Source organism: Odocoileus virginianus, chromosome 10 (assembly GCF_023699985.2).
Source record: "Odocoileus virginianus isolate 20LAN1187 ecotype Illinois chromosome 10, Ovbor_1.2, whole genome shotgun sequence".
Classification (NCBI taxonomy): Eukaryota; Metazoa; Chordata; class Mammalia; order Artiodactyla; family Cervidae; genus Odocoileus; species Odocoileus virginianus.
Window position 1 is genome coordinate 46331726 of NC_069683.1, and position 23848 is coordinate 46355573.

The window sequence follows — 23848 nt, forward strand, 5'->3', positions numbered from 1 at the left end:
ACTATACAATGGTGGTGGGGGAGGGGGGAGGGTGCAGATTCCGTCACTCTCAGGGGATTGTGGAGCTGCAAGCCTGTCTGCATCACCACCCCACCCCCATCAATTTCCCTCAATTCTGGCCCTTGAGCTCAGCATCCCCCAGGAATTCCCAAGCAAGAGTCTTGGGACATCCTCCCCACCTCCCCTTTCCCTCTCTGAGGGCCAGGAGACCAGTCAAAAAGGGATAGAGCTGCTTTTGGAGAATTCAGAGGCAGCTCCAAGGTTAAGCCGGTACGCAGAGCCCAGGCTGCTCCTGTCATCCACTCTTTGCAACCCCGTGGACTGCAGCCGGTCAGGCTCCTCTGTCCGTGGGACATTCTCACCCCCACCCCAAGCAAGAATCCTGGAATGGGTTGCCATTTCCTTCTCCATTTCCAACTGTAGAAATCTCAGTTCTCCCGGGCAAATTTGGGCCTTTAAGACAGACAGCGCCTGATGCTGGAGGTACATGTGTGCCAGGGCGTAGAGCAGAACACTGTGTTTGGCATCTTCTCACACACATATGCATCCTCATCCTCACCCTACAAGCCTTTAAGACCCCAGAGCACTCCAGGGGCTTCCCCCTGCCCTGTGCCTTTCTGAGGCATCTCCTCCTGGCCCCAGCCTGCCCTAGCCCCAGTCTTCAAGGGGGTAAGTAGGTTAGCCAGCTGAGACACGTGACCTGAGCTTTTAAGTTCCCGCCTGTCACATAGCAAAGATGGATGGGAGGGGAGTCTGCTGCCACTGCTGAGGCTTCTCCTTACCGCAGCAGACGAGAGGTTACTAGCAGTCAAACCTCTCCTCCGCGGGTTCCCCGCCCTCCTCCAGCCTCTCTGCAGCCTGGAGGCTGGCGGCCTCTGCAGGACATCTCCAGGCCCCGCCCTGTGACTTAGAGTTGCAAACAGATTTCAGGTCCAGCCCTCTCTACCTTCCTCTGATCCCACGCCCCACATCACCACTGTTCCTCAGGACCCTCTATTCTCCAAGGTAACCTCCAGTCCTCTACTATAGGCTCCCCCCTCCAATAGTTGCATTATCTCATTTAATTCTCACAGTGCCCCTACTAGGCAGGTGTTACAACAACTCTTTACAGATAAAGAAGCTGAGGCATAAGTTTCTGAGGTTTTTGAGGTTTCTGAGGTTAAGCCATGTGCCAAGAAGACAAATCTAATTGGTAGAAGAATAGGGCTTAAACCCTAAAGCCCTCACTTCTACCCACTCTGCTATGAAGCCCCTGGAAACCCTGTTCCAGGACTGTCTCCCTCCACTCTCTAGACAGGCTGTTCATAACCTCCACAGCTTAAGGACATTCTCCACCATTCTGTGGCATATAACTTGACAATTTTCAGGAAAACTTCTTCCCCTTCCTTAGGAATGCTCTGTCCCCATTCCTCAGGATAGACTTCCCTATCCTCAGAGATCAACATTCCCAAATCTACCAGCTTTCCACCCTGTGTGATTCACATCCCCAGCCCCAGAGCAGTGGTCCCCAGCTTTGGTTGAGACTCAGCATCACTTGGGGATTTTCAAAAGATGCTTAGATAACACTCTAGAGCAGTTCATGCTGATCTCTAAGGTTGGATCCAGGCATTAGTATTTTTAAATGCTCTCCAACTGATCCCACTGAGCGGGCCAAGTTGAGAGCCACTACCCTAGATGAAGCTTCCAATTCCCTGGGCTAGAACACCTGTCATGTGCCTACTAAAGGCCTGTCTCTTCCCTGGGATGTTCTCTAGGACACAGGACACCCTCTCCTATTTTGTGAACACTTCTTTCAGGTCCTGAATTTGGAGTTGGAAGACGTGCATTCTACCCGTGGTGCTTTCACTAATTCTGTACTGAAGCAAAGTTCTCCACCTCTCTGAGCGTCATTCAAGTTGTGGGGATGATAAAAATCCTGCATGTCTACCTCAGAAGGTTCTTATGAGATTCAAGTGTTCAAGTGCCTAGATTGGTGATTTTTCATTCTCAAAAACAGATCACATATCCTTACTCTCTAAGTCTTACTTTCTAAGTCAGACTTATGATGGTTCAAGGTCATTTCATTTTCCCCAGAAGAATCTCTCATTTCCTTGGCAAAGGAGAGGAAACTACATTTGTTGAACATCTTCTATGTGCTCGGCTCTCATCTTAGGGATATGAGCTCTAAAGACGGAGCTAAGTCTCTCTCTTTCTCCCCTCAATTCCCAGAACTTGTACACAGAAAACCCACTCTATAGCTATCCATTGACTAAACAGTCTAACCAGTCCTCACAAATTTAGAGGCCAGTATTTGTTACTACGATTTTTTTATTTGGCTCCACCGGGTTTTAGCTCTGACCGGTAGGATCTTCAGTCTTCATTGTGGCATGCAGGGTATTTAGTTGCTGCCTGCAGAATGTATGGTTCTTTTTTGTTGTTGCTGTTGTTTTAGTTGCAGCATGCAAACTCTTAGTTGTGTCATGTGGGATCTAGCTCCCTGACCAGGGATTGAACCTGGGCCCCATGTACTGGGAACGCGGAATCTTAGCCACTGGACCACTAAGGCCAGTTATTATCCTCTCATGTTTCAGATAAGGAAAGTGAAGCTAAGAAATGTTAAGTACTAGTGTGAGGTCATACAACTCATGTGGTGGATCCAGGGATCCAAATCCAAGACTACACATTCTAAACCATGACTTGATCTACGCTGTCAAGCTTCCTCAGTCCCTGGTAGTGTCACCTTCCCATTTTATGAAGCAGATCCATCTCCACTCTCCTAAATAGGCTTTTTTCCCTTCTAGGATACAAAAGTTTTCCACCCTTCTAGAGGCCCACTAGGGTAGACCCTTCCCATTCTGGAAGATACCTCCAACTTCCTCCATATACCTTCCCAGACAGGACTTTGATTCCATAGTATGCATACATCTAACTCCTGGAAGAGGCCTTGTAACTCGAGAATAGTGGTTCTCAAGCTTAGCACACATGAGTATCCCCTGGAGGGGTCCGTAAAACACAGATCATGGTCTCCGACCCTCCCAGAGTTTCTGATTCAACATCTGGAGTGGGGGCAGAGAATCTGCATCTCTAATAAGTCCCCAGGTGATGCTGATGTTGCTAGTCTGGGAGTACACTTTGATTTCTCAACCCCCAAATAAACTTTCAATCTCCTACCCTGGGCTTTTCCTCAATGCCTCAATGAACCCTCCCTCCTTTCCTCAAATCGACCTCCTCAGTTCCCTACCATTGATCCTCTTCTGTTTCTAGGATCCTCCCCAATTCCCATTCCAGAACTTCCCCTCCCATCACCACCAAGACAGCCTCCATCCAGGACAGGTTCCCTAGACCCAGATAGGTAAGTGTTGATGGTAACTGGCTTATGAGGAGCAAGGCAGAAGCAGAAAATTCCTGTCTCAGCTTAGTGCCAGGAAGTAATCAAGCAGACACAGGGTGCTCTGGGCAGGGATTTATGGGAGAAGCAGTTGCTAAGGAGATTTATGGACCAATTGGGAAAAGGGAAGGGTATCAGGATCCTATGGGAGCTGGGCAGAAATTGGACTGAGGACTTTGGAACTGACTCAGTTTTGCTTCCACCACCCCAGGTTTCTTGTCCACCAGGACGGTCTCTCATCTTTGGATAATTATCAAGTGTATTTGTCAATGGAAGGGCTCTCTGCTGTCTCCTTGGGGAAATGGGAGAGAGTGGTAGATGAAGAGGGAGGTGTTGGAGGCAGGTAGTAAAGATGGGTCTAGGCACCTGAGTCCAGGCAGTGGAGTGGTATCTACAAGGAGTCCCTGATGTTACCTTAAAAAAAATAAATAAATAAACACCCTCATTGTTAGGACTTCCCTGGTGGTGCAGTGGACAAGAATCTGCCTGCCAATGCAGGGGATATGGGTTCAATCCCTGGTCCATGAAGATTCCACACACCACAGAATAACTAAGCTCATGCAGCACAACTACTAAGCCCAAGAGCCGAAACTATCGAGCCCCAGTGCTGCAGCTCCTGAAGCCCGCATGCTCCGGGGCGCGCAGCCGCAGCTACCGAGCCTATGTGCCTCGCTCGCCCCAGCACCTTACAGCCCATACGGCACAGCTTTGAGCCTGAGTATGCAGCTCCTGAAGCCCGCCTGCCCACAGTCTATGCTCTGCGATAAGACGAGCCACTGCCATGAGAAGCCCACACACAGCAACAAAGACCCAGTGCAGCCAAGCGAAATCAACTTTTAAAACTTTGTTTAAAAATATAAGAACATAACATATATAACAAAATCAAGCAATATTGAAGTATATTTTTAAAGTGTGATATTTCTCTCTCCATCTCTTACCTGTGATGTACTGCCATTTCCTCTTGATAAGAAGAAAATGAGGGGTTCTTCAAAGGTGCAGAATGCCAAGTTTCTCTGCCCAAGTCATTGTCTCTCTCTCCTTGAGAACCCACACACCTCTGCCTCCCGGTCTGAGCTTGCCATCTTTCTTTTCCTAGAACCTGAACTCCCACCACACCCTTTGTACTCTTTGCATGGAACCAGCCTGAGACCAGGTGTCTGTCCAGATTTTCTCTGTGACCTGTCCTCTGGCTCCTAACATGGATTACTCACTGGAGGGTGAGAAGAAAGGCCACAGCTAGTAGGTATTCAAAATGCTTTATTTCCATTGGTCTCCGCTATTCCAGTGACCTCTGTCTCCACTCAGCAGCCTACTTCTTTGTGGACATACTCCGGATTCTTAATAGCTACATTTTCAAATGTCCCTTTTCACACACACATACACACACAACCCAATCAAAAAGTGGGAAGAAGACCAAATAGACATTTCTCCAAAGGAGAAATACAGAAGGCTGATAGGCACAAGAAAGATGCTCAACATTGCTTATTATTAGAGAAATGTAAATCAAAACTATTGATACTATGAGGTACCACCTCATGCCAGTCAAAATGGCCATGATTTAAAAAGTCATGGCCATTTGTTATTTGTATAACAAATGCTGGAGAGGGTGTGGAGAAAAGGGAACCCTCCTCGAGGGTTGGTGGGAATGTAAATTGGTACAGCCACTATGGAAAATAGTATGGAGGTTCCTTAAAAAACTAAAAATAGAGCTACCACACCATCCTGCAATCCTACTCCTGGGCATATATCTGGAGAAAACTATAATTCAAAAAGGCATTTTTACCCCAATGTTCATAGCAGCACTATTCACAATAGTCAAGACATGGAAACACCGTAAATGTCCATTGACAGATGAGTGGATGAAGAAGATATGGTACCTACATACAATGTAATGCTACTTAGTCATTCAAAAAAAAAAAAAAGCCATTTGCAGCAACATGGATGGACTTAGAGATTATCATACTAAGTGACGTGAGTCAGAAAGAGAAAGACAAATTCCATGTGATATCACTTACCAGTTCAGTTCAGTTCAGTTCAGTCGCTCAGTTGTGTCTGACTCTTTGAGACCCCATGAATCGCAGCACGCCAGGCCTCCCTGTCCATCACCAACTCCCGGAGTTTACTCAAACTCATGTCCATCGAGTCGGTGATGCCATCCAGCCATCTCATCCTCTGTCATCCCCTTCTCCTCCTGCCCCCAATCCCTCCCAGCATCAGGGTCTTTTCCAATGAGTCAACTCTTCGCATGAGGTGGCCAAAGTATTGGAGTTTCAGCTTCAGCATCAGTCCTTCCAATGAATACCCAGGACTTATCTCCTTCAGGATAGACTAGTTGGATCTCCTTGCAGTCCAAGGGACTCTCAAGAGTCTTCTCCAACACCACAGTTCGAAAGCATCAATTTTTCGGCGCTCAGCTTTCTTCACAGTCCAACTCTCACATCCATACATGACCACTGGAAAAACCATAGCCTTGACCAGACGGACCTTTGTTGGCAAAGTAATGTCTCTGCTTTTTAATATGCTATCTAGGTTGGTCATAACTTTCCTTCCAAGGAGTAAGCGTCTTTTAATTTCATGGCTGCAGTCACCATCTGCAGTGATTTTGGAGCCCCCAAAAATAAAGTCTGACACTATTTCCACTGTCTCCCCATCTGGTCCGAGTGCAGTGGTGTTTAAAATTAATTGATATCACTTTTATGTGGACACAAATATATGTGGACACATATATGACACAAATGAACTTATCCACAAAACAGGAACAGATTCAAAGAAATACAGAACAGACTTGTGGTTGCCAAAGGAAAGGGAGGTTGAGAGAGGGATAGAGTGGGATAGGGTGGTAATGTGGGATTAGCAGGTGAAAACTATTATATATAAAATGGGTGAACAATAATGTCCTACTGTATAACACAGGAAACTATTAAAATATTCAATAGCTTGTGATAAACCATAATGGAAAAGAATCTGAAAAAGAATGTATATATATACATATATATATATATATATATATATATATGTATATATGTGTATACCTGAATCACTTTGCTATACAGCAGAAATTAACACAAAAAATTGTAAGCTAACTGTACCTCAGTTTTCTAAAAAAACCCTTAAAAATGTCCCTCTGTTCTGACCACCTTTCCCTCCTGCCCTCTGATCTCCAGAGGTTCACTTCATTTGACTCTAACTAGTCTCCGAGGGTCTCTGTGTCCAGTTTTGATGTCACGATGCATCTCTGGCTGCTCTAGCTACCTTGATCCTTGACCCTAGACAATTCACGTCCAGGCTGGCAGATCATGGTTGAGGATCAATCCAGATCAATTTCTTCTTTTGCTCCAGGAGTGATGATATCTTCTTCAAAAAGGTGTCTGGTTGTGTTAAACTTGCCTCTGCCTGTTTTTGGATTTCAGCTTTGCTGACTTGTCAGGTGATCTATCCCACTCCTATATCTATTAATGGTATTTCTAAAACTTGACAATTCTTATAAAGAACCTTAATCCAACAGGTTATCCCTCAGTCACATTAATCCCCACTCTATCAAGAAAACAGAGACCTCCAGGCATGAAATGCCCCTTGCACCTTATACCTCCTACAAACTAAACCCATGTCCTCTCTCATTCTGCCTTCCCACTACTTTAAAGAAGGGGTGTCTCCAGTCCTTTCCAAGCTCCCTCTCTCCACTTGTCCTCCATACTCCTTCCCTAGTCAAGAAATTCAGCTATTTAGCATGCTAGGAAAAGTTTTCACAACCCCTGAACCCTCCCTCTCAGCCTCAAGCTCCTCTGCCACTGTACATGAAATGAGTATGCTCCTCATTCTCCAAATGCACCATAGTATTCCTGATCTTGCCCACATTAATTCATTCACTGATAATTTATATCCACTACATCATAATCTGACAGAAATGACTTTGTTCCCCATGACTATTCCTCCTTCTTCTCATTTTGGAGAAATATTTCTCTTTTCTACTGGCTCACTTTTTCCGTGCTCTTGTCTGAGGTTATGGACTTGCTGCAAAGAAGAGAAAAGAAAGAGAGCTTCCACCTTCCTGGACCACCTGCCCTCTCTTCCTACCTTCACCCCTTTGTGAAGAGTAAGACAGGTGTCTCCTTAATCTTCAGGCACCACGATCTGACTCTAGATGAAATTCTAATCAAATTAGTATTGGCAGCCTCCTCCCTCCAGGGATCTGCTCTCACCCACCCCCAGCCTCTAATATCCTTCCACAGGCATCTGACTGCTTAGACTCAATACTCTGTCTCTCCAGTTCAGCGCGTTCTAACCCAGGCACACAGAACCCTGGATCCCCTCCTCCTGGAGAGCTAGAATCATACAGTATCAGGTCAAAATGTCTTCTTCCCCTCCATGGTCCAGACGGAGCAATGGGATTTGGTGTGGGTGTGATCCATACGACTGGTAGGCAAGGCCCTTTTCCCAGGGTGCTGTCCTGGTCCTGAAAACTCTGCTCAGCTGAGGAATGAATGGCATCAGTAAATGCTGGAGTAACCACTCAAGGGGCAGCCCGTGCCATTGCTTAGAACACCAGCAAAACATGGGCACCAAAAAAATGAAAAATTGATGCCAGAATTTGATAGGTTATAAATATATGTTTGTGAAAGCATAATCATACTGTTCTTCCTTATATTTGCTTCCTGGGTTAATATTTTCATTCTGAATTATACACAAGAATGGGGCATCATGGGGCGCCACACTCTTATCAGGGTTCAGAGGTTTTAGTCTTCATCTGGTCTTTTTTTTTAATAATTTAAAAAAATTATTTATTTATTTGGCTGTGCCAGGTCTTATTTGTGGCACTTGGGATCTTTGATTGCAGCAAATGGGATTTTTAGTTGCAGCATCTGAGCATTTAGTTGAGGCATGTGGGATCTAGTACCCTAACCAGGAATGGAACTCAAGTCCCCCGCATCGGGAACACAGAGTCTTAGCCAGTCCCCATCTTCATCTGCTCTTGATTAGGAGAAAGGTCTCTAACTGACTTGCCTTTGGGGGTTTGCCTTTGGCCCTGTTAACCTGCCACTTTGAGACAGTTGTCAATTGAGTCTAACAAGTCAAAATTTAATAAGGATAAACATGAGGGCCTGCTGTTAGGCCCAAGATCACCACTGCAGACATCCAAAGTGAAAAAGCATGGTTTGGGTAATAACAACAGATATTTAGGGATTTCAGAGGGCAGTGGCTTCATAATAAACTGAGAACATGGTATAACTACCAAAACCATAGGCACTGAGGATGTGGGGATGGAGTGGGGACCCCAAACCACACAACACAAGAAAGTTTAGAAGAAAATTAGGGTACTTAGCCCAAAGAACTTCTGTTGTTTCAACTATTTGAAGGCCTAAGCAGGGGAACTAGAATTATACTTGTTTAGTGGAGGGACAGGGTGTGGGGTAACCGAATTAATACAGGATCCCAGAGGAGGGAGCCTGGAGATGCAGTAGTTTTCTTATGGAGTCTTCACTCGCTTTTCCTCTCTCCTCTATGTTACCATTTTTAACAATTACATTTTCAATGCCTTCTTTATAAAGTCATTTTTTAAAATTGAACTATAGTCAATGTGCAGTATATGTTAGAGGTATATAATATAGTAATTCACAATTTTAAAAGTTATACTCCATTTATAGTTATTATAAAACATTGGCTATATTCCCTGTGTTGTACAGTATATCTTTGTAGCTTATTTTTCCTTGGCTGTGCCACTTGTGGGAACTTAGTTCCCTGGTCAGGAATTGAACCCAGGCCCTCAGCAGTGGAAGCACAGAATCCTAACCACAGGACCACCGGAGAATTTCCACTCATAGCTTATTTCGTATATTAAAGTTTGTATTTCTTAAAATATTTGTATTTGTTTTTGGCTGTGTCCAGTCTTAATTGGGGCAGATGGGAACTTCCTTGCAGCATGCATGATCTTTCATTGTAGCTGGCAGGCTCTGTAGTTGCCACACGTGGACTTAGTTGCTCTGTAGCATATGAGAGCCTAGTTCTCAGACCAGGGATCAAATCCACATCCCCTCCATTGGAAGGCAGATTCTTAACCACTGGACCTCCAGGGAAGTCTCTTCTTAATCCCCTACTCCTATCTTGTCCCTTCCCACTTTCCTCTCCCGACTAGTAACCACTCATTTATTCTCTGTATCTGTGAACCTGCTTCATTAGCTTGTTACTTTATTTCGATTCTACAAATAAGTGATATCATATAGTATTTATCTTTATCTGATTTACTTCACTTGGTACAATATCCTTCAAGTCTACCCATATTGTTGCAAATGGCAAAATTTCATTCTTTTTTTATGACTGAGTAGTATTCCTGTGTATATATATATGTATATATTTACATACATGCTACATCATCTTTATTCATTCATCTATTGATGGACACTTAGGTTGTTTCCATATATTGGCAATGGGAAATAGTTCTGCTATGAACATTAGGGTGCATGTATTTTTTTGAATTCGTGTTTTTGTGTTTTTTTTTGGATACACACTCAGGTAGAGTTGCTGGATGGTATGGTGGGTCTACTTTTAGTTTTTTGAGAAACCTCCATACTGCTTTCCACAGTGGCTGCACTGATTTACATTCCCACCAACAGTGAACTGTTTCTCCACATCCTCACCAACATGTTATTTGTGTTCTTTTTTGATTATAGCCGGATAGGTGTGAGATGATATCTCATTATGGTTTTGATTTGCATTTCTCTGATGATTAGCAATGTTGAGCACCTTTTCATATGCCTATTGGCTATTGTTCTGCTGAAAGTTTTAAGTTTCATTTCAGGTTCAAAGGATTCCTTAACAAGAGAAACCACTCATTATACACAAATAAACAATTTTAATATTTAACAGAGAAGTATCTAACTTACTTTCAACATACAATCATTAAAAGAAAAGAGAAATAGAAACTGTAGAGGGGAGTAACAGCATATACATCACTGAACTGGACTGACTAACATCCGGATTCAAACAGCACTGGGATGTCCTGTGTAACAGCAATCTGGAGTCCCAACTGAGAAAAGGTCCCAGGTAGTGCATCCACTCACAGGCAAGACTTCAAATTGAAGTTTTCGGGACTCCCTGTTGTAATCCCAAGCTTCAAACTGACATCATCATGTTTACAAGCAAAAATGCAGCTCTAGTTTTTTGACCTTTCTACAAAGCTATTTATCTTGTGAATGATGAAATTTTTTAGGTCCTGAGGAATTGGCCAGATTATCAGGACTCAATTTCAAGACTCAATCTCTATCTTATCTATAATGTCATGCACCTTACTGGTACCAATTAGTACATTCACAAGCAAGCATGTAGTCAAAGCAGTGTCAAGGCAGGTCATAAGCAAGGTCAGAGGCCTGCTCTGCTTTCTTGTCTTTGAAACCTGAACAAGACTTCCTCCATCTTAATTTCCCTAACAGTTATCTGCATGTCCTCTTTGGAAAAATATCTATTCAGTTCTGCCCAATTTCTAATTTTTTCCTTTTGATGTTGAGTTGCAGGCGTTGCTTTATATATTTTGGATACTCTTTGAGTATCATTTGAAAATATTTTCTCTCCCTCTGTAGGTTGTCTTTTCATTTTGCTTAGTTTCCTTTTCTATGCATAAGCTTTTTAAAATTGGGTCCCATTTGTTTACTTTTGTTTCCTATACTTTAGGAGACAGATCCAAAAATACGTTGCTACAATTTATGTCAGAGTGTTCTGCCTGTTTTCCTGTAGGAGTTTTATAGTTTCTGGTCTTACATTTAGGTCTTTAACCCATTTTGAGTTTATTTTTGCATATGGTGAACACATTGGTGTTTCTTGAAGCGGCTCTTGCAAAGGCAAAGGAACATCTACACTGACTTGACCTTAAAGCCCTCAGGATTTCTGCCTGAATTCCTGCAGCAACCCCTTAACTTGTCGGCCTGCCCTCTCATTCCCCATCATGGCCAGAATCACCATTCTAAATCTTGATGCAGTCCTTCTGGGTGGCTTTGCATTCTTTCCCAGTCTTCTCTCTCTCTACAACCTATGGCCCTCAGTGCTTAAGACCATAAAGTCCCTCTTTAAATTCCAGACCTAGTCTCTTCTGCCTGGAATAACCTGCCACCCCTTTGTAGATGGTAGCTCTATTCGTTTCTTTGCCGAAGCCCTTCCTGAGCCCTTGCCCAAGTAATACTGTCAGCTCCTTCTTTTGAGTCTCCTCAATGAACCCTGACCGGCCACTCATTTAGGTCTTTCCTCACCTCTGTACTCCAAGTCACTCCAGGGCAGGTCCTGCCTTCATTTATCCATCTTTGTATCCTTAGCACCAGTCACAGTGCCTGAACTATAGGAAGAACTCAGTAAATGGCTGATGGAATTAACTGACTTTTCTTTCTGAATTCTTTCACCAACAGGCACACAAAAAAGTAGGTTTTTGTAGTAAGAATTACATTTAATTTTTGAAGGGAGGGGGGATAGCTTCCTGCCCATCTAAGACCCCTGAGAGTATTTCCTTGATCTCTTTTTTTTTTTTACTCAAAAATGGTTCATTTTTTATTTAGCTTTCTGACTCTGTGCTTGTGCTTTCAATACTTTCAACAATCTTCTGCTCTTCAATAAGGAAAGCGCGCTTAATCCTGTCCCAGACACATTTAGCACACATGGAACCACCATAGGCCTAGCTGACGTGTTTCTTCGTTTTAGACAACCTCATGAGAACTTTAGGTCTCACAGCACGAATGGCCTGGGCATACACCACATGCGGATTCTGGTGCTTTCCCAACCTTCTTGGTACAGAGGTAAACAATTCTATAACCAGGGGTTCGAGACAGTCTGGTTTTGTTAGAGGCTGTATTGTAGGACAGCATACGACGGTACGTCAGACGCTGCACCATCCTGAATGCCTCTAGATGCCGTCCCCGGAAGAGCTCCTTGATCTCTTGAGAGTGGCAGAGACTCTAAGAGCGGATATAGAGTCCTAAGATGTGACTAGACAGGCCTAAAAAAATGATTCCTATTTTGAAAGCTTCCAACCCCTTTAAGAATCTACTGAAAACACAGACCCTTTTCTTCAGGAAGACACACCTTCAGACACGTACCTTTCTAACTTGGTTCTGGGACTCCAAGTACCTGTTCTTCCCTAGGGACTTTCACATCCACCCCCACCCCATCCCCAGAGCTGCCTCTGCAGAACCGCTACCCTAGAAGCACTGGGCTCTAACCAGCACCGAGTGTGGTCGTGGTCGGGTGCTCCGTCTCCCTGGTGAGCTCCACTCGTCCATTCCAGAGTGTTCTACTGCCCACTGCTGGCCTGTGCCTGGGAACTCTATGGAGGTGGTAGATGTTCCAAGAGGAAATGGAGAAGTTTCACCAGAGGTGGGGTGAGGGGGAGGGAGGCAGGGAATAAGAGGACACTTAAAAACAAAACAAACCCCAGTCACTAAAAGGTAAACAAGCCTAATTATTCTGCTCCACTTCTGGGCAGCGGTATCTCATTACCTAGTTAATACCACCAAACATAAGGAAGAAGAAATGAGTAATGGCCCACACGTTTCTTTTATTACCAAAAACAATTGTTACGCACAAACTCAGTGCCTCCAATCCCATCCCTGAGGATAACCATGAAAGTCCTTGGGGCTATAAGAGGAACCATTCAGAGGGAAATGCCTTGGCTGGTTTTGAGGAAAGGGCCCTTGGAGGGATCAGTTACTTGGCATCCCTGGGCCCAAGGACCCCTACAGATAGGAATGGATGTGAGTTGACTATGGATTTTCATCCCTGTTTTTTAGCATGTCTAGGGGATTAGGGTTTTAAGCCTGACACTAGCCCCCTCTACAGGAACACACACACAACCAGGGTGCCCCCCCTCAAAGAATCAAAACTCTTCAGGATCACCAAAGAATGTGGACTGGCAGAAAAAGGATGTCCCTCAGCCCGCCGAGTGACACAAGCCAGCTCCAGAGTGGACCATGCTGCTCTCAGCATCACTCCTAAAGGCATCCACTGACAAGGGGTGCCCACTAGGGGCGCTGCCACCAGCCCGGCTCAGACTCCAGAGCCTGGAGGTAGCAAGGGTCGGGGCCTGCAGCCTTCACACCATCTGGACTTCTGGCTCCTCAGCAGCTCCCTGAAGCTCTCCTATAATGCCCCCCACGGGGGGCTCAGAGGCGGGTGGGGGCTCTCCCGGGGCTTCGAACAGCACATAATAGACGACCTCCCGCTCGCCCTGGGCATTGGTCTGGTTCACCACGTGGATGATAGGGCTGGACGTGTCCTGAGAGGCCGGGAGGGCTGTGCCCTCACCGCCCCCACCTTCCTCTTCGGCTTCCTCCTGGGGTCCTGGCTCCCTGGGCACTGTTTCCAGAATGATGTCCTGCAGGCTGCTCTCATTCAGAGATGCTCCCAGGCCCGATCCCTCCTGTGGCTGCCGCAGCAGTTGCTGGGTCAGCTCTACACTCTCATAGCGAACCAGCTGCAGCCGCATGTAGCCATCCTCATGCTCCTTGTACCTGGTGGAGGAGGAGGACGGAGGGTATAGCAAGCAGGGGCGGAGGGCACGGCGTGGACGGGGAGCAGACACTGGAGACTGGCGAGGTAAGGGACAATAGAAGGGAAGGAAGAAGCCCTGGGATTCTAAGTGATGGGTGTTAAAGACAAAAAAAAGTCTTTATTGTATAATATTTAGAAGAAAAGGCAAGAAGGCTCATTACTCAGAAAGGAAAGGGAGGGACTTCCCTGGTGGTCCAGTGGTTAAGAACAACCTTCCAATGCAGGGGATGGGGCTTCAATCCCTGGTGGGGGAACCAAGATCCCATATGCCACAGGGCAACTAAGCCCATGTGCCTCAACTAGAGAATTCATACGTCGCAACTAGAGAGAAGCCTGCACTTCTCTCTAGAAGCCTTCACAGTAGGGCTGCGATGAAGATCATGTGTGCTGCAACTAAGATCCGATGCAGCCAATAAATAAATATTTTTTGAAAAAAATAGGAAAGGGAGGGGAGGGAAGAGAGAGGAACTGTCTGTGTTGGACAGTAGGGCTGTCAAAGGGTTTATGAGAAGGCCATGAAGCTACTGATTAGGACCCTTGGGTTCACACTCTGGGCTCTGGTTCTGGCTGCAGGGCTTTTGGGATCATTTATTAGGTTTGGTATTGTTCCCTGGATTCAAAAATTAGATAAATACTCTTTGTCCCACCAATATTTTGGAGGTTCCTTGAGCCTAAATGGAGAGAGTGGACATCAGAGCACCATCAAATTCAAGGTTTTTAAATTGCTGAAAAGTATGAAGAAAAACTGCAGAAATCTTGGTAGGGGGGAGGTTGGGAGACATACCGAAAGCGGGGGTGCCCTGAGGGCCACTTGAACTGGTGTTTCTTGCGAAGGTGCACAGTGAGGTTGTTGCCCCTTGTGAAGCATTTGTCACACACGTGGCATCTGTACCTTGGCTCGGAGTCTCCCTGGTGGGGAGGGGAGAGTGAGGCCAGCTTCCCTCCTCCCCAGGCACCCCCCACACTTCTGCCGGCCCCTCCCTACCATCAGCCCCACTCACTTCATGCACTTTTCGGTAATGCGACTTGATAGAGTAGAGCGACCGGGCACTGAAGGTGCAGTTCTCGAAATCGCAGCTGTAGGCTGGCTCCTTGCTATGGGTATCTAGGTGCTTCCGGAGGTCGATCAGATTCTTGCAGCTGCCAAGGTAGGTCAGGAGGGATCAGAAAGCATGCAGGATCCTGGAACCCAAGTTTTGTGATTTCCCATCCTGTTTCCTCTTACCTGTAGTCGCAACAGTCACATTTAAAGGGACGGGCCTCGCTGTGGCGAAAGCGCATGTGGTTTCGGAGGGAGGACGGCAGTGGGCAGGTCATGTCACACAGAGGGCACTTGTAGTGGTTCACTGAGGAGCAGAGAGGCTGTGACTGGGAAGCTGGCCGAAGCTTGCAGGGCAGGCCAGGAGGAGGGGACGGCCGGCTACTCACCATGGTTACGCATGTGGTCCCGCAAAAGCCGCTCTGTGGCAAATCTCTTGGAACAGTGAGAGCACTGGAAGTGCTGCTCTGCAGTGGGTCAGGCAGAAGGCAGGTGGGGCACGGGGGTGGCAGAGAGGAGGAGAGCATGCTGGGAGAGGGGAACCCCCCCCAGGCAGAGGGAAACCACCTAAGAAGAGGGGAGCTTAGGGAACTATGGATGGACCTAGTATCATGGAAAGAGCATGGGACTTGGAGTGGAGAACCTGAATTAGAATTCTGACTTGCCCACTTATTAGCAGCGTGATCTCAGGTAAGTGATTTAACCTGAGCCTCAGTTTTCTCATCTGCAAAAACGGGGGATAAGAAGCGTACCTCACAGGGCTGCTGCGAGGATTCACTGAGATAAGAGCCGTGGCACACACTAAGCATGGAGTGAACAACGTCTAACGAGTCCCCATCAGCAGAGACTGTGCCGGTGACTGAGCCCTCAAGATAGATATGGCTAAGCTGCAGATACCTTCAGGGGTCCCTTCTCCTGGGAATGTGCCCCTAGCCACCACCCCTAGTAGGACAGCCTGCACCTATGCCCCTTCTTTTTCAATCGCTTACGATCCAACGAGGACTGGCGACGGATATGATCTAAGAACTTGGTGTTGTTGGCGAACATGCCCCCACAGGTGGGACAGGCCACCACCTTCTCCTGGGTATGGCTGCGGAGGTGCTCTCGAAGCTTAAAGCGGTCCTTGAAGGTGCAGGTACAGCCTGGGAAGGAAGGCCCAGTCAGGTCCAGCCACAAACCCCCAGAATAGGGTCTGTACCCCCAAGTCTCTTCAGTCAGCAGCCAACCCTGCCCTGCAGGACTGGTCCTACCCCTAGCTGCCCTGGTCCCTTAGCAATCCCAAAGTTTCTTTAGAAGCCAGAAATTAAGGAGTGGCCCTACCTTTCCAGCCACAGAGCACCACATTGTTGTCCTTGCCGACTACTTGGTATTCACAACACAGGCTGTGCGCTTCCACATGCCGGTAGAACCACTCGGGATTGTCGAAGGAGTTCTGTGCCACAAGCAACTTGGGGTAAGGACAGAGGATGGGTGGAGGGACTCCTACTCCCAGGTGTCCAGAGGGGGGTTTCTTGGTTCTCTCCCAAATTAATTGGTAGGGATAGGAAAGTTTGAGCAAGGGGCTACCCAGAAATGAAGAAAGGCTACTAACAGAAACTTCAGGAATACAGCATATCCCAGAAAGGATTAAGAAGTCTTGAGTTAAGATCCCCAACCCCTCTCCATCCCTACTCCTGGCTCTGTCTGCTGACCTCACAGTGCTCCCACAGACACAGGAAGTGGTCGGGAATGTCAGGGATGAGGTTGCGGCTCTGGAAGTCCAGGATGCAGGGGCTGAGGTCAGCCTGGCTCTGCAGGGCCTGCAGTCCCCACTGTTTCAGCTTGGTGTGGTAGCAGTGGAAGTAGACATGGCGGATGAGATCAGCAGAATTGTCCGGAGAACAGAAGCCACACTCCCGCCACAAGCAAGAGAATTCTTCCTCTGCAAAAAGGGGTTTAGAAGGAAGCAACTGATAACTTTCCAAAGCTCTCCTTCCACTTAGCAGCAAGGGACCAGGCTGGGGTGACCTGGTATACCAGGAGTTCATTTAGCAAATGGTAGCATTTAGTGACTACTAATTGTGTGCCAGGCACTGGGAATAGAACAACGAGTACAAAAAGAGTCCCAGTCCTTGCCCTTACACAGCTTTCAGTCAGGAAAAAAACACATCAAAATAATCATATGCATAAATAGAAAACTGCAACCAGGTGGAAAGGAAGCATGGTCTAGGCAGGGAGACAGTGTGTGCACAGCTCAGTGCCACTGACTCAGACACAGCAGGTGTGGCTGGCATTTGCTACTGTGGCTTGGAGTTTCTGCTCTTCCCTGAGGAACCTGGGATGCCTCCCACTCCTTCCTGTCAAACCATAGGTTTTTCCTTTCCCCCATATTCTGCCCAAGATCAGCCTTCTCTAGGAAGGCCTATCAGCTATCCCAGTCTACTTCCTATCTCTCTAAGCACCAAACTTTCAGTGCTCTATAGAGGTTTACTTGTTTTGAAAAGTAGGCACTTTTAAAAATATAATAATCACCTAATTTCCCTTCTGTATAAATATTACTTGACTTTTGAAGCTATTAGTTATAGGTTACAGTCACTGGATTCAAACGGAATTTGAGGTAGGGGGAGGAGAGCAATCTCTATCTGTAGAGACCTCTGTAGAAAAGTTTTTTTCAAACTGTGTTGTGACCTATTAGTGAGTAGTGAAATCAATTTAGGGCATTGCAAATCACAATTTCTTTTTAATTAAAGAGAATAAAATAGAACAATTCAGAAATAATTTAATCAAGGCAAGGATTGTTTTTGGTATTTCTTAACTTCTGTATACAGGGTTGTGACACAAAATGTATTTCTAACTAGTGGTCACAGTAAAAAATAAATAAATAAAAACACTGCCGGACAGTGAAAAAAGAAGACTGCCAACAGCTTGTACAATATGATCCTTTTTAAAAAATAAAATCCTATCTAATTTATATATATACATGCAGAGAGAGGTCAAAAAGAATGTTCACTAAAGTACTGTCAGTCAATTGACTTATAATGGCAAGAGGAAAGGTTCATTCCACATATCCTTGCTGGATGAGTTTTCCAGAATGAGTCTATAATGTTTTCATAAACAAATTAAAAAAGCACAATTAGGAAAATAAACCACCACTCTCACTGGCTGCTTTCTCCCTCTGTGGCAAAGAGAGTCAGATTTTCCACCATCCCTTGAGCTCTTTCCCATTCCTGTGTCCTGCTTCCTTACCAAGCAGGTCCTCCTCTTCCTCTTCTTCCTCCCCGGAGCCCTGCAGGTGCTGCTGCAGGTGCTGAGTGACGTGCTGGCAGAACTCCTCCATGGCAGAGCACACAAAGGAACAGGACCCCCACTCACACTGCAGCCCCAGGTTCTCCTTTCGGGGAACTTTCCCAGGAGGCGGCATGGCCTTCACTCTAGAGGAGGAAGAAATCGACACTGTAAGGATTCCACCCAAGTGCTGCTGAGGGTTAACACGGGACAGCCAGCCAGCCTAGAGCCAAGAGGTATTTTTCAGTGACCCGTGAGAAACGCTGTGCTTTTCAGTAAGGACAGAGTAGCAGTTCTCCAAACCCCTGGAAGCCGTCTGGTGTTCTTGGGAATGGAGAATACAACTGACATTATTGAGCGTGTGCCAGGCTCTGAGCTAAGAACTTTGACACTTTTTCAAGGTGCTTCAGAGCAACCCATCAAGAAGGAATTACTCCTACAGGAGGCAGAACAATGCTCAGGTTCAAAAAGATGGCTTTGAAAAATGACCCAGAGCTCAGACTCAGACTCCTCTGTCCACCACCTACTTAGTTGTGTGACCCTGGCCAAATAAACTTAACCCTTCTATTCCTGAACACCCTGATCTTCAGAATGGGGATAACAAACCCTTCTGCTTTTAATCTGCTATACACCAAGCACCTACTAAGCACATTGTGTCATCTAATTACCAACACCATCCTATGAGGGAAGCACTGTTTTTAATTTCATTCGTAGATAAGGGCATAAGGCCTGGAGAGGTTAACTGGTTTGCTCAAGATCACACACCAGTGGTAGGGTCAGGTCAGGCTGACTCCAAAGTCCACATTTTTCCTATGCACACAGATGAGCCTAGAAGCTCCTTATTTCTCACTGGATCACATTGTAAGTACTCCATCAGACTTATGAAGTGCCACACATACTCCTTTTGCCTAACCTATCTGGTGCTTTACTTCGCCACTGCCCTAATATCCTCTGAACAAAAATGTCAATTCTATTTCACATAAGAGGCAGTTGTCTGTCCAGTTTATACTGGGTGTACACAGTGTTAGGCACACTTAGGCGGGTAATAAACATTCGTTGAAGAAAGCTGAATAAAAAATAAAAAGGTTCTCAACCTTTAATATGCACACAAATGCAGAGGTTTCCAGCTCCTGCCCTAGAGATTCAGATATGGGAAGGCTGGGGTTAGGCCCAGAAATCTGCCCTTTAACTCAGCAGCCCAGTTGTGATGGGGCCTCCAGAAACAGAGTCTGAGGAACAATAAAAGGATAGTTTCCCTCATTAAAACAAAACACAGAATGACAGGTGACACTGCAAACAAAAATCTCTGGGGGAAGAAAAGACAGTAAGAGGCCCTGACTCTGTCCCCTGAGCATCACCTCCTTGAGGATTCTCACCAACTCTCACTGTGGTACCCAGGAAGGGAGTGGGGTATTGCTCCCTCTGGCCTTCCAGAAAGAGGTGGGAACTCTGAAAAAGAACTTTACTACACAATGAAAGGGGAAGACCCCAGAAAATACAAAATGCATAAAATCTTTCATACTTACAAGTATAACAACCTACTATATCTAACTGGTTACCAAAGGAACCCCTCCCCCTTTTTTGTCCACACCTCTTGGCATGTGGGATCTTAGTTCTCTGACCAGGGACCAAACCAGCAACCCCTGCCTTGGAAGCATGGAGTCTTAACCACTGGACAACGAGGGAAGTACCAGAAACCCCTTTTTAAGGAAGCCTTAAGGAAATGGCAACCTATTCCAGTCTTCTTGCCTGGAAAATTCCACAGACAGAGGAGCCTGGTAGGTTACAGTCACGAGGTCTCAAAGAATTGAACGACTGAGCAAGTAAGCACAGCACATAGCAGCACAGAGGGTATAAAAACCCAGGGCTTCTCTGGAGGCTCAGGGGTACAAAATCCACCTACTAGTGCAGGAGATGCAGGTTTGATCTCCACATTGGGAAGATCCCCTGGAAAAGGAAATGGCAACCCACTCCAGTATTCTTGCCTGGAAAATTCCATGGACAGAGGAGCCTGGAGAGCTACAGTCCATGGGGTCGCAAAGAGTCAGACATGACTAAGCATGCACAGAAGCATATGCAAACCACTGTTCTAAGTGTCTTATATTTATAAAAACTCATTAGTACAACAATCCTATTGAAGTAGGCAGCCTGATTATCCCACTTTACAGATGAGGAAATGGCCCAGATAGGTTAAGTAACTTACCCAAGATCACAAAGCTAGGAAGCGATGGAGACAGAATTCAAAGCCAGGGAGCATGCCTCCATTCTCCTCCTCCATCTGCCTGTCTTACCTCTTTATGTTTGATTCCCTCCTCACCAAAGACGTCATACACAATACCCAAAGCATGCTTTATCCAGCAGCTATTTTTTAAGTTTCCTCCAATAAGCTGTGAGCTCCTAGAAAGCCTGGTCTGTGTTCTCTTCAGTTCTAACTGCAGAGTCAGCACACACCTACTATGAGCTCTTTTAATGTTCAAGTAAATCTGTAACATTATTTTACTTTTGGACAAATCACCTAGCTTCTCTGAACCTGTTTCCTTAAAGGTAAAATAGGATATTAATATCACAGCAGTGGATGAGGGATTCTGACTGATATGATTAGAAAGCTCCAAACATTTACTAGCCCTGTGATCTTAGGCAAGTTACTTAAACCCGGGTTTCCCATGTATTATTAGCACGAGAATAATCATGCCTGTTTCACTGAAATGATTCCTGGATTAAAACACATAATGGATACTAAAATGCTTAGCCTAACTCAACAAGTGTTGGCTCTTCGTATCCTTGCTTCTAAGAATTAGATGATCCAAGCACGAATGGTACAAAAAGATCAACAAAAGGAAAACCCGAAGTATTCCTAACCCTTCCTTTCATAGGGAATCACAGTAAGAAGCAACGAGCAAATACTTGAGTATAAATTGCAACGCAAGGCACCGAGCATGAACCCTGAATGGTATTAAAGAAAAGAGGGACCAAGGTATGGAACCTTCTAAGGACTCACAATTTGGCTGAAGAGATGATTCTGACGTATTTAAACAACGACCAAAACAAAGAGCCCGGTGAGGGGAGCTGGACAGGGAGAAACCGCGGCGGCAGGCGAAGCAGGAAAGGTTGCCCTTAGCGGTGGGGACCGGGCTCCTGGAGCACAGGTAGAATTCGGAGACAAGGAAGGAGGCCATTCGGTTGGGGAAACCTCCCCCTCTCAGCCCCGCTGGCTTCCCCCTAAGGCGTGGCGACGATCGTGCTTCAGCTGCAACGAAGCCCCAGACTGGAAACCAAGTCGGGGTTGAGGGTGGGGGCGCTGCAGGCGCCAGGCAGAACAGCGTGGCCGAGCAGCAAGAAAGCGCCTCGCCGAAGCGACCGGAAAAGTGCCTGGCTTCAGCAGCCGGCCCAAAGCACAAACCGATGCCGCCTGGCATCCCCTGCTTACCTCCCGTCAGTCAGCTCCCGGGTCTCTCCAGCTCCCCTCCCACCTCGCACCATCTCCGGGAGGGAGCTTGAGTGACGGCCAATGATAGCCAATCGTCGCTCTCGAATCCCTCTAACAGCCAATCGCCTCTGCGACTGACGGAACCCGTGGGCGACCAAAACACGGAAGGGGCGGGAGTGAGCGGCAGCCGGCCGCGCGGGAAGGTAGCGCTGTGGACGCCAGTCTGCAGGCGAAGTGCAGGAGGGCATCCCTAGGGTCCGAATTTCCCCGACTGCGCAGGCTCGGAGCACGGCACCCACTGGGCATGCGCAGAGCTCCGGCTGTGCGCAGAGGTTCTCCCTCCTCTCGTTGGTTACAGCTCCAGCTGGCCGCGTGGGCGTTGAGACGGAGGAAAAGGCGGAGGAGGCTGGGTGCCCAAAACAACGAACCTCGCTCGGCCCAAACTGGGGGTCCTTCACCTTCTTAATCTTCCTGTTTCTTAAATATCAGTATTCCTTATGCCATCTTCTCTTCCTCCCACAACTCTGCCTCCTTTGTTACCAGTCTCAGTGAACGACTGCTGAAACCTGGCAGTCATGTCTGATTCCTCCCTCACACGTCACATCCATTCCATTGCCAACTCCTATAAATTCTACCCCCTTAACACAGGATCTCTCAAGTCCCCCCCGCCCTTGAGCTTCGCAGTCCCATTTCTCGTCCATTAGCGACGTCCATCCCGGATGTCTACACTGACCCAACTGGTTCCCTGCGGGCACTCCTGCTTCCCTCCAAATCATTCTCGACGGAGCTCTCAAAGTGATCTTTGCAGAGAGCAAATCTGATCAAACCACCACGCTGCTTTAAACGCTCAAAGCCCCAGACCATACTGAGGCTCTCTGGACCCTTCAGCATCTGGGTTCTGCATACTTGCTCTCCATCGTATCTTCAGTGCTTTTCGACCGATCTCTGCTCCCCACCCCGCATTTCTTTCAGCTTCCCCACCACACCTAGCCACCTTTCCTCTGCTGCCTTGTACTTACTGTTTCCTCTGCCTGGAACAATCTTCTGAAACTGACTGGAACTGATTCCTACTCATTCTTCTGGTCTCAAGATGTTTTTTTCCCCCTGGAAATCTTCCTGTACATCCCTTTTCTGTGTTTCCCTATTACAGCTCTATCACACTTCCCAGGTGGCGCTACTGGTAAAGAATCCGCCTGCCAATGCAGGAGAGGCAAGAGAGGAGGGTTGGATCCCTGGATGGGGAAGATCCCCTGGAGGAGGAAGTGGCAACACACTCCACCATTCTTGCCTGGAAAAATTCCCTGGACAGAGGAGACAGGCAAGCTACAGTTCATGGGGCCACAAAGAGTCAGACATGATTGAGCACACATTGTATTCTATTTGCCTATTTAACTTGTCTGCATTCTGCACTGACTCACTCAGTTCAGTGGGGGGGGACAGGGAGTGTGTGTGTGTGTGTTTCTATACTCAGTTCAGTGAGGGAGGACAGGGAGTGTGTGTGTGTGTGTGTGTGTGTGTGTGTGTGTGTGTGTTTCTATAACCCCATTGCTTAGCCTAGTAACTGAAACTCAATAAGCATCCAAGGCATACTTGTTTAAAAATTATGTACCTTAGTAAAGTTCATTAGGACTGATACTATATTTTCTAGCCTAAATATAAGCCTATATAGTTTACAAAATCATAAAACCCATTAAATGCTCAGTGTAAATAAAATGAACTTAAAGATGCTATAAAAAATAGCAGTCACAAGAAAATCAAATTTGTGCATGAAATTTTTTACCAACTGATTAAATTTTGTCCCTATTTTAAAATAAGGGTTTTAAAATATAATTCAAGTAACAAAAATGTTTTATCAACTTTATCCATTCAAAAGCACATAGCTTCAGTAATACTTCACAAATTGCCAACCATTTTAGTTCAGAATTAAACCACCATAGACGGCTCTTAGCTTTAATTTAGCAATTCCTAAAGAAAAATTCATTCACAGAGCTGTGTAGACTCAAACAATTTTTACAGAGAAAAAATTTCAGGATATCTCTGAAATGCGCACGTTTCCAAAATTTGAGACAGTGCTTTACTGTCTAGCATAGTTTACCTCCATCTCAATCTGCTTCTCTTGAAAAGAGGCCACAATTTTGGCTGGATAATTCAAGACACATCCTGAGATTTGTTCTTTAAAAGCTGCCACAAAACCTTGAAGCATAATTTATACTCACCAAAAACTCTGGGT

General features: G+C 46.2%; 1 protein-coding gene and 1 pseudogene across 3 annotated transcripts; both read right to left on the bottom strand.

Moving 5' to 3' along the window:
* Positions 1 to 10194: 10194 nt before the first annotated feature.
* LOC110123796 (large ribosomal subunit protein eL34-like) lies at positions 10195 to 12777 on the bottom strand (annotated as a pseudogene).
* Positions 12778 to 12876: 99 nt separating this feature from the next.
* Positions 12877 to 22785, bottom strand: HINFP (histone H4 transcription factor). 3 transcript variants are annotated; one of them, XM_020872008.2, is made up of 10 exons: positions 22638 to 22785; positions 18153 to 18337; positions 16619 to 16848; positions 16248 to 16359; positions 15917 to 16069; positions 15317 to 15394; positions 15114 to 15234; positions 14890 to 15028; positions 14673 to 14797; positions 12877 to 13848 (listed from the first exon to the last, which is right to left on the bottom strand). In XM_020872008.2, exons 1-10 carry the CDS (start codon positions 22691 to 22693, stop codon positions 13431 to 13433), a joined length of 1617 nt encoding a protein of 538 aa, XP_020727667.1. In that variant the 5' UTR covers positions 22694 to 22785; the 3' UTR covers positions 12877 to 13430. The 3 variants fall into 3 exon arrangements, with proteins under 3 accessions (XP_020727667.1, XP_020727668.1, XP_020727669.1); XM_020872009.2 differs by lacking the exon at positions 22638 to 22785 and adding an exon at positions 21619 to 21736; XM_020872010.2 differs by lacking the exon at positions 22638 to 22785 and adding an exon at positions 21190 to 21611.
* Positions 22786 to 23848: the final 1063 nt, after the last annotated feature.

Excerpts from the sequence above, each read along its gene's own strand:
- HINFP (XM_020872008.2), bottom strand. The coding sequence starts at position 22,693 with ATGAGTAGGAATCAGTTCCAGTCAGTTTCAGAAGATTGTTCCAGGCAG. Across the intron at positions 18,338-22,637 it reads TGTTCCAGGCAGAGGAAACA|AGTGAAGGCCATGCCGCCTC; the intron begins GTAAGTACAAGG and ends TTCCTCCTCTAG. Across the intron at positions 16,360-16,618 it reads GTCTGTGGGAGCACTGTGAG|AACTCCTTCGACAATCCCGA; the intron begins GTCAGCAGACAG and ends CTTGTGGCACAG.